At 34.5% G+C, this 14,552-nt stretch overlaps 1 protein-coding gene across 1 annotated transcript in view; it reads left to right on the top strand.

Moving 5' to 3' along the window:
• GABRB1 (gamma-aminobutyric acid type A receptor subunit beta1) overlaps positions 1–14,552 on the top strand; it is a gene marked incomplete at both ends in the record, with an annotated part of 315,869 nt that overhangs the window by 105,473 nt on the left and 195,844 nt on the right. Inside the window, one exon of the mRNA XM_084233328.1 lies at positions 7,778–7,998. Coding sequence (XP_084089454.1) covers positions 7,778–7,998 — 221 coding nt within the window. The remainder of the gene's footprint in view (positions 1–7,777; positions 7,999–14,552) is intronic.

Here is a 14,552-nt window from a genome sequence, read left to right as displayed (position 1 = left end):
GAAATTGGAATGCAATGTGTTTGTACTTACATTCTTAGTGCTGATTTCAAGTGCCCCAAAACACATAGAATTACATAATACACATTGAACTAACATATTTTGAGCCCCTGCAATGCACTGAGAAATAATCACAAAATAAGTACTAAAACTGAAGTAGGAAAAGAGTGTTGTGAGAATTCAAAAGAGTGAGCGATCCTGGAATCAAATTTTCCAGGCATACTATCCTCTGCTCACCTTCTTACTCTCCCTCCATCGTGAGCTCATTCATTCCTACAGCTTCTGTCACTTATGACTCACAGAGCTGTTTCCCTCGAAGCTCTTTCTGGATTCTGACCCATAACGACTTACGTGGCACCTCCACATGCAAGTACCACTGATACACACACAACACAAGCCAGCCCAATAAATTAGTCATCCCAGCCCCAAATCTTCAACTCTTATCATTGCTCTGTCTATTCAGTCAACTCAGAAACCTGGTGGTCATCCTTGCTGTTCCCTTCTCTCTAATTCCCCATTCAAAATGCCATCAAATCATGCCTTCAGTATCTCACATAGTCAATGCTGTGTAAAGTCAACCATGACTTATCTATCTTCTAGCTAATGTCAGAGATGGATAAACATACCCTACTCAATAATTTTGGTTCCTTAAGTAGGCAGCTGCCAATGAAGAAAGTGGAACCACCCTGAGTATTCAAAGTGGAGGGGATTTCAAGCAAAAAACAAAAATAAAAAATCAGTTCAGAGATGGTAGAATATCTGAGATGCCTGCAGAGGACAGTTGGGCAGATCAGATAAAAGCAATGCTGGGTCTCACCCACTGGCCTATGAGTCCTTGAAGCAGGCAGGGAAAATGAATTACTCAACTTTTCCTCCTCCACCTCTGGCATAAAACAATTCTTTAAATATAGAAAATAATCATTAAATGTTGATAGAATCAATTAGTCATTCTAAAAACCTAAGATATTTTTGACTCAGGAGTTTATAGAAAACTTTCCCTGCTTCAGGCCAAACATTTCACTGTATCTTGTCATTGAAATATCTCTCATTGTTTGAGCTTCCGATTATTTAGATTCTAGAACATGAGACATTTAAACTGTCACTGGGTGAAATATAAATTTGGCCAGTATCCATGATAAGCAATTGGATTTGTTGTACAGAAAATTGTTTTTATATCTTTAAAGAAAATATATTTTTACAGCTTCTGCAGTAGGTATTAGATTACAAATGTGGAAATTCTTTGGTTAATCATTCTCATAGTTTCACATAGTGAGCCTCATGCAGTTCATTGCATCAGAACACAGGTGCAAATTCCAGTGGTCATGTCAATGTCATATATGTTCCATGTATCACAAGGTATAATTTCCTTAGATGACTTCCATTCGGTATAGGCACATAACTCTCAATATTTTTATTCACCCACTAAGTTGATTAATTCCAAAATTGTTCAGAACACAAGACTGACAATAAAAATCTGACTACACAGATGGATAAACCAAATGGGGCTATTTAGGATGAGACTAAGGTAAAAGAAGATTATGTTCTCTGAGGCATAGCACCAGGCTACAGTTGGTGAGAAAAATCAATAATAAATAAGAACATGGGGTTTGGCAGCAGGGGTAATAGAGAATGCATGTATATTAAGGATATCATAACAGAACATGGCTAAGGAGTAAGCACAATAGTTAACATAATAGTAGATAGTAAAAGATTAGAAATTAACAGTAAATCTTTAGACCCAATGCTGAATTTCTGCAGCAGAATGTACTTAATGTGACACTGATACACGAAACACTCATTTAAGCAAGAGATCCCATTAGAAACAGATGTTGTGTGGTTCAATTCTATTACAACTGAAATCGGCTTGTGTATTAGGCTATTTTTTACAAGATTTTGTTTTCATGACATGCAAGGGGTATGTGTGTGTGTGTGTGTGTGTGTGTGTTTTCTGTCCTTGTAAAAGATACTCTTTGTCAGCATATATACTCAGTTTTCCGGTGACTTTTCTTGGTAATTGTTAGTGCTTGCTAGGGAATTATCTTGATAGAAATAAATATTTTCCTTCTCTCTCTTTGCTTGGTAAGGTTAATAAAACTAAATATACCCCCTTCCCCACTTTTAAAATAATTTAACATATATGGGTCTCAGATTTCTTATAATGCTTTCCTTTTTTTATTTTTTGAAATGAGGGAGATGGACCAAATGATTGGTTGGGGTCTTCTAGGGTTTCTTTAATATAAATGATTACTCCTTAATGAGATAATGATATGGATTTCTCAGCATCATTATTATGATTTTTTCTCATTGGAAGAAATAAGGATAGAATTAACTTAGTACAAGGAAAGTGGAATTGTTGTGCTAATACAAAGAGGATACAGAGGGCACATAAGGTTTTCAAGAATTAAACACATCTAGACCTCATAAGAACTAGAAATAGGAACGAGAAAGTTCATCAACTTGGGTGTTTATTCTCCAACAGTGTCCAACTTTTCCTTTTAGAGCTGTTTTCTGCATCTTTAACCAATTTTTTCTTTTACACAGGTTGCTTTTTTCTTTGTCATAGTTTGTACTATCACTACATCATAGTAGTATCCTTAGTTTTATGTCATGACTTTTGCATTTCATCCTACATATTCTGATTCAGTTATTTTATCCAGTAGCAAATTTCCAGGAGATGATTTTGATTGGTACACCTCAGCATTTTTAATTAGTCACAGTTTTTTCCCTACTTATGGAACCACTGCTCTTAAATCAGAAACCTTCTCTCCATTTCCAAGGTAGGAGGAAGGCAGGCTCACATGATATATAGGATGTGTTCTAGCTCAATCAGCCAGGGATGTTAAGGTATGCAGTTTCCCTGAATTTCCATCACACAGACTGTAGAAGGGGTAGGCAATGATGCACAACTCTACTACAGTCCTTGGGGAATGGGATCTTAGTTTTAGAATGAGCCTATCTCCCAGCCCAACTAAACTAGCATAAATATTTTACACATGGCAGGGATTTGTTTATAATGTGCATTCAAATGGATAAAAGATAAAATACAAATGTATGGAAGTCTTGGTTCTTTCAAAACTTTCTTTCTTGAGAAAAGTTTGAAAAGGAAGTCTGATCCTGATGCAGTATTTCTAGATGTAAAACAATACAGGTATATCCCAATTTTTGAAAGTATCTTAAAACACTTTGCTTTTTTGGGTCCAATTTAATATATATGCTGCTGATATAAGCCCTTCATTTCACTTTTAAGATCTATCTATATTAGTACTTTTCACTTACCAAAAAAATCCCAAAAGGATTTTCACTTTTCTGATAAAAGGCAAAAAGGAAAAATACCATTCAGTGTTTGTTTTACAGCAGCCATTAGAGAGGTACTGCGGACCCTAAGCAGGGAGGGTGGTACCACCACACTCCATCTCTGGGAGCTACTTTATAGAGTGCTTATATCATTACTGTTTTTACTAAATATTAATGTTATCTTCAATTTTAATATTATTTGCTATGACTTAGTAGGATAGTTTTTGGGTCTAAGATCCCTTAAAAACTTTCCATATGCAAGTCAATGCTACTTGCTTTTTTGCTTTATTCCCTTTCAGCTTATGAAAGGTTTCACAGGAAGAGTTCTACTTCCAGGTAGCAGGAGATACCTGTATTTTGTCTCTTCACTAACAAACTAGTCTGTGTCGATTGTGAAAGCAACTAATAAGAGATTCCCACTTTTCCAACCCATGTGAAGTCACTCACCCTGGTAAAACGCATATCTTAATACATTTGACTGAAACACAAAACTCTTTTCCCTTATTGTGGTGCTAGATAATTAGTGGATTTTTATCCAATGTTTTATTATGATAAGTAGTATATTATAAATCATCTAATGCCACCATTCCTAGGAAAAAGCTTTCAGAGATATGTTACAATAAAACCTTAGGGTAGAAATGTTAATTTTACAGATACAAAAATGAAGGATATTTTCATCTAAGGTAGGGCTTCTTACCCTTGGGAAGGGAGCTGTGTTGTGCATTGTTGGGGTACATCTGTGTGTTAGTTATACACAACCATTATTTCCAGCTGTTGTAATCAAAACTGTCTCCAGATGATCCTAAATATCTTTTGGGGGTCAAAATCATCTTGAATTTAAAACTTCTGATCTAAAAAGACTGTTATCTTTACTCTCAAAAAGAGTTTTTTATTTATTATAAATATTTTCTAATTCTTTCATACATTTATATTTTAAAAGTATGGTCTTCTGGAGTTCAATTGAACACTACTGATTTGGTGTTGTCTATCTTGCTTTTCCTCAGTGAATCAAATTGTCTCTTGCCTGAATTAGCCTGACCAATTTCATTAGCAATCGCACACCCATTAATCCCACTAATTTGCCTCAGTGTCAAAGAATCCCCTTGGGCCCATCGTTTCTAAATATGTCCTACTTCCTCTCAAGGAGTAGCTTGCACACTTGAGAAAGCTAGTTGAACACTTGTAAATATACCTGGAAGAAAAATGATTTCAGTGTTCTTGGTTGAAGTATTAATACCTTTCATTTCTTCACGGAAAATTTTTCCATATTCCTTGAAGTACTTTCACCTTGGACTAATGAAGAATTAATCAAAAATCTGTTGTGTGCGAGAACAAAATAAAGCAATTTTAAGCCTTTCTTTTCTGTCTAAAAATAGTGTCATGTCCAAAATAATGTCATGTCCTTTATTCAGATGTCACTGTTAATATTTATATTAAGGTGCAGATGGAAAGGATTTATTTTAAATTTTAAATTTATTTATTTAAAATGAAGTAATTTTTAGGCATGTAAAACATGAATTCTCTCAGAGACAACTTGCCTATTTCATAAGGTTCAGAGAACAAAATGTGCCGATAAGTAGGAAGGACTATGAAAGCCACAGACAGAACACTCTCCAGGAGAAAAGCCATTATAGTGCAGGTGGTAAAATAATTCTTTGAGTACAAAAAGGAGTTATTGCTGTGATGCAGGTCTTTCTATACTATTCATCATTATCAACACAACTGTCATTACATTAAAAAATTTTATAAGGTTATCAATTTCATATGTTCATATTTCTGTGTATCATAGAATCAGATCCTAGGATAGGGTAATAGCCATAGGAAGGCATGAGAAGAAAAGTTCTGAAGTTATTGTCCCACATCACCCACTTGCAAATGTAATATACTAGCATGCGTACATTTCACAGCACTACTTTTTATTACAAACAGGCTAATATTACCACTTTAATTTAGAATGATGATTTCTAGTCAACATTGACTGAAAACAGTGAGTTTTACTGAACAAAGATCTCAGTGTGTATATATATATATATATATATATATATATATATATATATTCCTTTATAGGAACAAAGGGGAGGGGAAGAGTCTACACACATACACAAACACACACATACTCATGTTTACATTGTTTTCTCCTTTCTACTCTCCATTATTGACTTACCACAAACTCATATTTCAAGTATAGCACTTAATAGAGTATTATTTTGCCATTATAATCTTTTGTGCTTTACAATAAAAAGTTTCTCCTGATCACATATTAAAACTTTATTGGGGAGTCTGTAGAGTAAGGATTTCACACCATCATCTCACTGGAAGGAAATCCTCTGTAGCACTCGTGAGATTCTGAAAGCTAATGAGTATTTAGTGTGAGCACTGAAACATGTATTCCATTGCTGCTATTGCTGATCCACATGGTAAAGTTTACAATAACATGCCTTTGTCTAGCTATTAATTTTCTTACACTGGCTGAATTAAAAATAAGTGTCCAACACCAAGACTTACAATTGTTCACAGACAGCTGCTTATTTTCATGGCCAAAGGTTCCTTCTGCCTACAAGTTCTCTCATAAACAGTTCTTTAAAATTGAAATGCTATGAAAATCAACATGAACACTTAAAGTAATTTGTAAATATTAATTTTTAAATATAAAAAAACAAATTAAAGATAATATATATTTATCGTGTTAGGTTTTCCAAGTTATCTTTATGTTAACTTTCTTGAGCTGCTGCTGATAAGCCAGTACAATGTTAAAATTTTCATTTTAGAAATGAAGTGCCTAAGGTGCAAGGAGTTAAGTTAGTTATTTATGGTTGCATAATTCTACAAAGGGTAGACCTTAGCATCAAGATGTTTTGGAATATAAGACCCAGAATCCATCCAATTCATTTTCCTTTAAAATGTATGATATTAAGAACTTAAAGACAATGCAAATGAGAGTAGTAGTTACTGAGAAGAGTAGTATTATATGCAAGCCTGTGTGGTCTTTTTGTTGTTAGGTGAAGATAAAGTAGAAGGAGATTTTAGACTTCTAACATGGATATTGTATGATTATTAGTAAAGAGCCAATGCCCTTGTCATTAAACAAGAAAGAATCACTTTGAATTAATTATTGCAATATGGTTTCTGAGTCAACAGTAAGTAGTGTAAATGTTCTGGAATATAGTGATTATAGAACAGTGCAACTCATCAACCAGAATTATTATTATGCTTTAATACTTTTTAGAAATTCATAAATATCTACCTAAGTTTCTATGTTGCAGTGCAATTTGACTAGTCATAAGGTATGAGTTGAATCATTGCTTTTCAACTACTGGTATATGCAACATTGGGAGTACACAGGTGCTGTGTACAGGAGTTATGGTGTATCTTCTTAACCATTGCTAAAGCATTTTCAAACCCATTAATGACATATAAATGTCCTTTAAAAGAGAAGTGAACCTTCTGTTATTATTTTGGGATCCACATATTAAAGATCTTATGATTTTACTACTACCATTTATTTTCTTTTAATGGGCAATTATACTTTGTATTAATAGAGTTCTTTAAAAAATACCACAACTAAAGCTCTGCTATTGCTATCCACCTCCTTCTGTAAGCTGATGCTTTTATGGAGTCCAAATTTTCTTGTCTTTCCCTGCTGGGGGAAACCCAGGTAGAAAGAAAACTGCACAGGCTTGTTTTCAGTATAATCTTTTCCAGGAGGCAAGAAACAGCATCAAATAATAACTTGCAAATCTGAACTCAAATCAATCCCTGAAACAAATCATGAATGAGGTAAAAGAGGATTTGTTGAGCAGCCCCACCACTGATGTCAGTTCTCAGGCTAGATATCTCCTTCCAAAAGCACTTTTATAAACTACTTTTTGGGACTGTGAGACAAGCTGTAATTTGCTAGAAAGATTCAGGTAATGGTAATTGATGATCTTTAGAAGACAAACAGCAGTATTCATTCAAAGGGCAGTTGCAGTTTGGAAAATACCCTCTCCTTTAAGTGCGTGCATTTTCAGTTATTATATTTTGCAAACATTCTCCTTCAAAATAGTGCTCTAATGTCCAGAGGTAGAATTTCTGAATATGAACCTGTTGGTACAATTTCCCTTTATGACCTCCCCCATGACACCATTACCTGAACTTCAGATTCCCCTCCCCAAAATAACTTACCAGATAATAACAAATAGGAATAATCTATTTTCAGATAGCTGAGAAGTGCCTGTATAAGCCTTCATTTATTGCTTTAATACTTCTAACCTATAAGTTGCCCTATACTTGGGTACAAATTTCAACATTTTTAAATATAAACTTTTAGGAACAGCAGGACTGAGGTCTCTGGTATCCACAATACTATATCCTATCATGTTCTTAACAGAAGCCTTTAGATGATGATGATGATGATGATGATGATGATGATGATGATGATGATGATGATGAAGATGATGATGATGATGATAGTAAAATTCCTTTTTGGGTTTTCTTTATTTCACAGGATTATACCCTCACCATGTATTTCCAGCAGTCTTGGAAAGACAAAAGGCTTTCTTATTCCGGAATCCCACTAAACCTCACACTAGATAACAGGGTAGCTGACCAACTCTGGGTACCAGACACCTACTTTCTGAATGACAAGAAGTCATTTGTGCATGGGGTTACAGTGAAGAATCGAATGATCCGGCTGCATCCTGATGGAACAGTTCTCTATGGGCTCCGGTAAATAGTTTTGTGCTGCATGTTTTACTTTTGATGTTTTGAAAATGGGCAGAAGGAAGAAATTCAAGTAGGGAGTATACAGAGGTTTCATATGTATAATAAAATTATGTTAAAGACCAGAAAATCTCTTTGGGAACCATTTGAGCTCAATCTAGACCATTTTGTCCATCAAAGGTAAGTGAATTATTTGCCCCAAACTTCAAGTAATAAACATAGTAATGAGAATATATGTCTTTGCCAGAGAGATTTTATATCTAGTTTGTTGTAGAAGTTCTATTTTTGTTAGCCAATCACTGATTATCTCAGGCACCAGACTGAACTACAATGTAGCCTAGATATCAAGTGTAGCTACATAATAATTATGAAAGGGAATTTGGAAACAACATTTTGAATAAGTAGAATACTTCGTAATGCCTTTAAGAAGGTTCATAGAGTTTTTATTCCCTTAAATCTCTATTCAGTTTATATATGTGTATATATATGTGATCCATAATAAATTAATATTTGTATCTCATGTCAAGTAGCAGTTGAAGTTTAATTCCTTTATAGACTCCCAGCATCATTTATTGAAAAGACTTTTCCCATCATAATGTATTGGTGTCTTGATAGGATAAGTAAGGGGGTTTTGCTTTTTTGGTTTTGCTTTCTATTGCATTTTTTTTTTAATTAAGGAAGTGTTAGTTTACAACACTATGATTTAGGAGTTTAGTTTCACACCTCTTCAGGGGAATGTTACCACACCACAGCTACTACCAAAGCACCTGTAATACTCCACTATAGTCGCTTGGGTCCCCTCCCTGCTTTGTATTTCATACTCCTTCTTTGGTTGCCTCACTTATATCTGCTGTTCTAATTAGTCCATCTTTAAATAGTATTACACTATTTTAATTACCAGAGCTATATGGTAAGTCATCAAGTCAAAGTAGTGAAAGTCCTCCACCTTTGTATCTTCTAAGTGAATGAATACTTTAGTTCTTTTGGATTTCCCTATAACTTTAGAATCAACTTGCTGGTTTCTAACCACAAAAATTCTGCTAAGATTTTAATTGAGAATGTATTGACTATCAGTTTGGGGAGAACTGACATTTTAAAATTACCAACTTTTCTAATCCATGAGCATGATACACCTTCATTTATTTGTTGTTTTAGTTTATATCATCAGTGGTTTATATCATAGTGGGTTTTGTTTTATTTATTTGATTTTTTAAGGGTTGGATAGAGAAATTCATAGCTTAAAAAAAGGGGGCCAAATAGAAAAAGGAATCATATCTGTTATTAACTATCAGGTAAATGGTTTATTAGAAATAACTGTAGAAATGTTATGCTACAACTCAAATTGATTTCTAGTTTTACCAAAGAAATGCTAGAATTGTGACATGGTATTGTAGGATATGTAGAGGGTGGTTCTTTAACCTATATGGTTACCTTTAGCCTTAATTTGTGAAATTAGTGAAAGCAATGTCCCACAAACTAAGCCCAAAATGTTCCTGCTATTTTAGAATGTTTTCATAAGCCACCTAATATCCTCTAATACACCATCAATGCCAAGTTAAACTCTCGTTAGAAACAATAACCCTACAATTAATGGCTGTACATTCACCAATATCCAAAAACAACATACAAGTGAAAAAAATATATATGATATAACTTGTGAAGTTAACCTAATAGTTGGTTATCTGAATGATAGCTATGGGTCTATTTATACAGTAAAAGAATATCTCCAATTTGGACAAAAAAATCTTTTGAGTTTTATCACTCTTTCAGTACACTGAGAACTTTCAACTCCAGTTAATTCTCTGACTTAAAAATCTCTCTAAAATGGTGAGATTAATTAGCAATTTCTTTTAAGTGTATTGATCATTATTACAGGCATAACCTACTAATTCCAGATCTCTGGTGACCATTTTTGATGGTTCACATGCTAAAAATCATTTGTATTTTCTGTTGCCAAGGTGCTAAGGGATAAAGTACCATTTTTAAAGTTTTCTAAGAGAATAATTCTATTATTTAGCTTAGTAGGCTAATAAACCTTCACAAGTATAACCATGTGATTGCTCAAGAGTGTATAACAAGTTACTTTGCTCACACACACACAAATAGACCAGTAAGAATATGGTTTCATTTCCAGTTTACAGAATTTTTCACTTTGAACATTTCCAAATTGTAGGCAGTCTCTACCAATTGGAATGCTTTAAAAAAGAAAATTATTTAAGAACCACGAAGGTAAACACAAACCTCATTTTAAACTGAGAAAACTGAGGAGGCACAAAAGGGCACTATAAGGTAATGGCAGTCTGGAGACTAAAATCAGCTCTCCTGATTCCCACACCTGTGCTTTTCCCACCCCACTACTCTTCAACTGTACTTAGAAGTCATTATCTCCTTTCAAATTATACAGCATTTCTCTCTGCTCTAAAGAGTCCTAAAGAGTCAACCTGTGTCTTTATTGCTTGTAACCTGCAACTAGGCTTTCCAAAGAAAAACAAAAATACTTCCTCTGTGATCTGGGTGCTGATCTCTTTTTGACACCAGCTTTTTGCTCCATGTCAACTCTGATCTTTTCCTTTGTCTTTTTCCCTACCTCTTCACTCAAGGATTTCTTTTCCTTGGAGTTTGTAAGTATTCTAGAGAAACCAATAAGGAGGCATAACATCTGGAGTCAGAGGATCAAAGTTAGCCTGAAACATCACCATTTTCTGACTATTTGACTTTGGAAAGTTTATGTAAATTCACTGAGCCTTAGTTTTATCATCTACACTGATGTCTAACAATACCTGATTCCTTGCTGGAAAAGTCCTTATGAAAAAATATGTTGTGACATGGAAAATTCAAAATGGTATTTTTTTCCTCAAGTAATCATGTCTTATATTGCCTTCTTAGCCACTGGAAAACTACAGGCCAAGGGTGATTCTCTAACTTCCAGGAGATCAGTGTCTAAAACAGAGATACAGTTGTTCAGTTAAGAAAATACTCATTAAGTGCCTACAAGGAGCCATATACTCACTATTCTGGTCCTAGGTATAATTTTCCAACAGTCTGGTAGAAATTTGTCACTGTTGTTAAGTGACAAGCACCATGGACTCTGACTCAAGAGACTTATGACCTTCTTTCCTAATAATTGTGCTTTGGTAAGCATTTCCTCTCTCTGGCTTTCCAATCCCTGAACCTTAAAGGGAACAAATTTATTCCTAAATGTTCTTCCAAATCTGAATTTCATTGCTTCTATGGCTCTATATATTAAACTACATGCCTTTTAATTCTTCGGTTGCAATATTTTGTAGTCCTAAAAATGAAAATCTGCACATTTTACTATGTAATAAATAGCTTTTTCAAGGATAACTGTCACATATCACACCCTAAGCCCAAATACTAGGAAATCTTTATCATTTAATGTATGTATTGGCATATTTATAGTTGTACTTATTTAAAATCTGGATAACTAGGAGAACGAAACTTCTCTACTGATCCTTTTCCATTAGTCCAGCTAATGGTCACATGAAATGAGACTGATTGCATTGGAAATGATGGGATCAATGGGATTTTATGAATGTACCCCAAAGCTCCTTTGACCATTTATTCCAATATCATAAGACTATATCATTAAGCTAATATAAATTTTTGCTGTATTCAAATTCAATATGAGAATCTATGTTAGTTTATATGAAGCCACAGCATAGAGGTGCTTGTTTTCTATTTTTATAAACTATGTCAAAGCAGATTTTACAACCAAGGGAGGGCAAATAGTAATATACACACTTGAAATGTAGAGTTGTGCCTGATACTCTGGAGGAACCAGACTACTGTGAAACTCTCATTCAGCATATAGAAGAGATTCCATTTTTAAGCAGCTTGCTCTGGGGTTACCCCTGCTGGAATGAAATGCATTACACTGAGGTATAGTGCTATTATCATTTTTACTTTCTCTTCCATTTTGCTGGGGACATCGTGATAAGCTGCGAGATGTGACAGGAGACCAGAACTTAAGTTCTTGTTGCATGAACCCCCTACCCTGTTCCTATTAAACACATAAAGTCATTTCCTTTTTTACTCAAAAGTGGAGACTAAACAGCATCAACTTTCTCAATATCACATATCAAGTCTTTAAAATTCTTCTCACTTTTCTCCATGCCTTTGATTTAACTCTGCAAAATATTTTTCTCTTCTTTCCAAGGCTAATCTCTACTAATGCATTTAATCATATTGGTGGACACTCTTGTCGGACTTTGCCTCCTTCTTTTATTAAATCTTCAGTCTCCTCTCTCTGTTGGCTCTTTCCCCTCCATTTCTCCTCAAGTACCAGTCCTTTCACAGCTTTGATTTTCTCTACTCCCTCATCGTGCATTTGTTCTTCAGTTTCCAAAACCAGGGTGTGTACCCATTCCACTTTCCAAAACAGCTGTCAAAAATTACCAGCACTAGGCCTCCCCAGTGCTGCAAAGTGTTGAGCGCCACACTATGAAGCTTATTGTAGCCTCTGCAGTGCAGGTTCTATTCCTGGCCAACCAGGGAGATTCCCACATAGTGCAGCAGACCTCTCCTGCTTTGCCCGCTGCTCCCCTCAACAGTGTCTTCAGTGTGTCTGCCTGTTCTGCATCCCGTCTGTCTCTGGTGAATTCTCTCACCCTCCCACACCTCTGACTGTACCCTAGTTCTTGTATAAATAACTAAAACCTTTTTTAAAAAAAATCACCAGCACCCTTGCTGATTCTTGATCTATATGTTTCACTTCTCTGAACAACTTAAGAGTGATTGTTGACTACAAGATTTCTAAGTCTCAGCAATTATTTTTTTCTTTTCTCTTATTTTTCTGTCTCCATGCTATTCCATCACTGGTTCCTAATTTTCCTCTAATTGTGAACAAGAGAGATTCATTGAAGTTTGACTAATTCTTTGAATTTAACAGTTTTTAAATATCTAGAATCCTATCTAGAATCCCTATTGACTTCAGAAAAATATATGCAGTTACTTACTGAGCATTTACCTGTATGTTGATGCCTATCCTGTCAGTTCCTCCTGAAATGACACCTATTTTCATTATCTGATTTTCCTAAAATCAGGTGTTCCACCTTTCATAGCTGCTAGCAAAATCATCATCATTCCAGTTAATAGACAAACACTTGTAGGCAGCACCAACTCTACATTGCTTTTGTCCTGAGATCCAATCTGTTGCTCTGTTGCAGTCTATCTCAACCATCTTCACTTCCAAACCATTTTTATTACATAAATGAACATTTTTATTACATAAATGAACTCTTATCACATTCTGGCCAATTTTCTAAAGCCATTTGTTTTCATACTCATCACTGCCATCATATTCTTCCTAAAGTGCATGTCAGATTATATATCTCCCACAGTAAAAAAAAACAAAAGGAACATATAAAGCACACATATACAAACACACACAAAATATCTCCACAATCCCTATAAACTTACATTTCTTTCTTCTGTCTGGAACCTAAGACCCTCTGTGTATAGCAAAAACATCTTTCCCACGTTGTTGTCCGTTTCCTTTCGCTATGAAGCTTAAACTTTTATAAAACAACTTATTTCTTTAAACACATTTGGAACATTTCAAACTCAAGTATATCCGAAATGTTGCATGGATCACAGGGGAAAAAAACCCTATTTTCTATTTATTTGAAGTTCATATTTAACTGGGTATCCTTCATTTCCTCTGCAACCCGATAACTCTACTGCAATGCTCTCCCTTTTCTATCATCAATTACAATGGGGAAAAAATCCAAAAAATGATAATGTTTACCTTTGGGGAAAGAATGGGACAGGAGAGGTTTCAACAGAATGGAAGTGAGGCTTCTTTTATTTTGTACATTGACTTTAGAACCATGTAAGCATGTTATGTAATTATAAAAATTAAAATTTAAAAATACAAACTAATGCTAAATGTAATAAGTGGTAGCTTAATCATATAATAGGGAACTTTTCCTATACTAAAACTTAAAATGTAAATGAAAAAATAGTAATTCTACTCTATGTCCCTAATGATATATTTCCCTAAAGAAAAAAAAAATCCACAAAGAAACCTTAATCCATTTTCATTAGTCATATCATTAGTAACAATAATGTTGATATTTTTTATTTAAAACTATTACATTTTAAAAATACCTATATCTATACTTTGTTAGGCTCTCTAAAACATACTAATGACTCCAGATTCCAGAGAAGCTCCTGAATTACAGATTTCAGAAAAGAAACTAATGTTAACCAGCACCTATGGCTGATGGGGATTTTGAGAACTCCCCTACCATATTTGCTTACCTAGCCCTACTCCAAATCCATTTTCTGATGTTCTTGATAGTGTCTGACCATGGCTTGTACCTGAGAATAAAATCAATGACTACACTTATTGAATATTTTAAAAAGACTTTCCCACTATTCCTTGGAGGATTATTTAATCTTGCCTTGGTTTTCTGATAAAGCAAAGTAAAAAATAGAGGTAGTTATCTTGATAGTACAGATTCACAACAAAACCTCTATCACTCTCAATTTTTAAAGCTGTTTGCAGGTCCTCACTGTTTCATATTAACTTTCTACAT

This window comes from Talpa europaea, assembly GCF_964194135.1.
Source record: "Talpa europaea genome assembly, chromosome: 5".
Classification (NCBI taxonomy): Eukaryota; Metazoa; Chordata; class Mammalia; order Eulipotyphla; family Talpidae; genus Talpa; species Talpa europaea.
The sequence above is the reverse complement of the archived record's forward strand: the minus strand, read 5'-3'. Positions and strand labels throughout refer to the sequence as shown.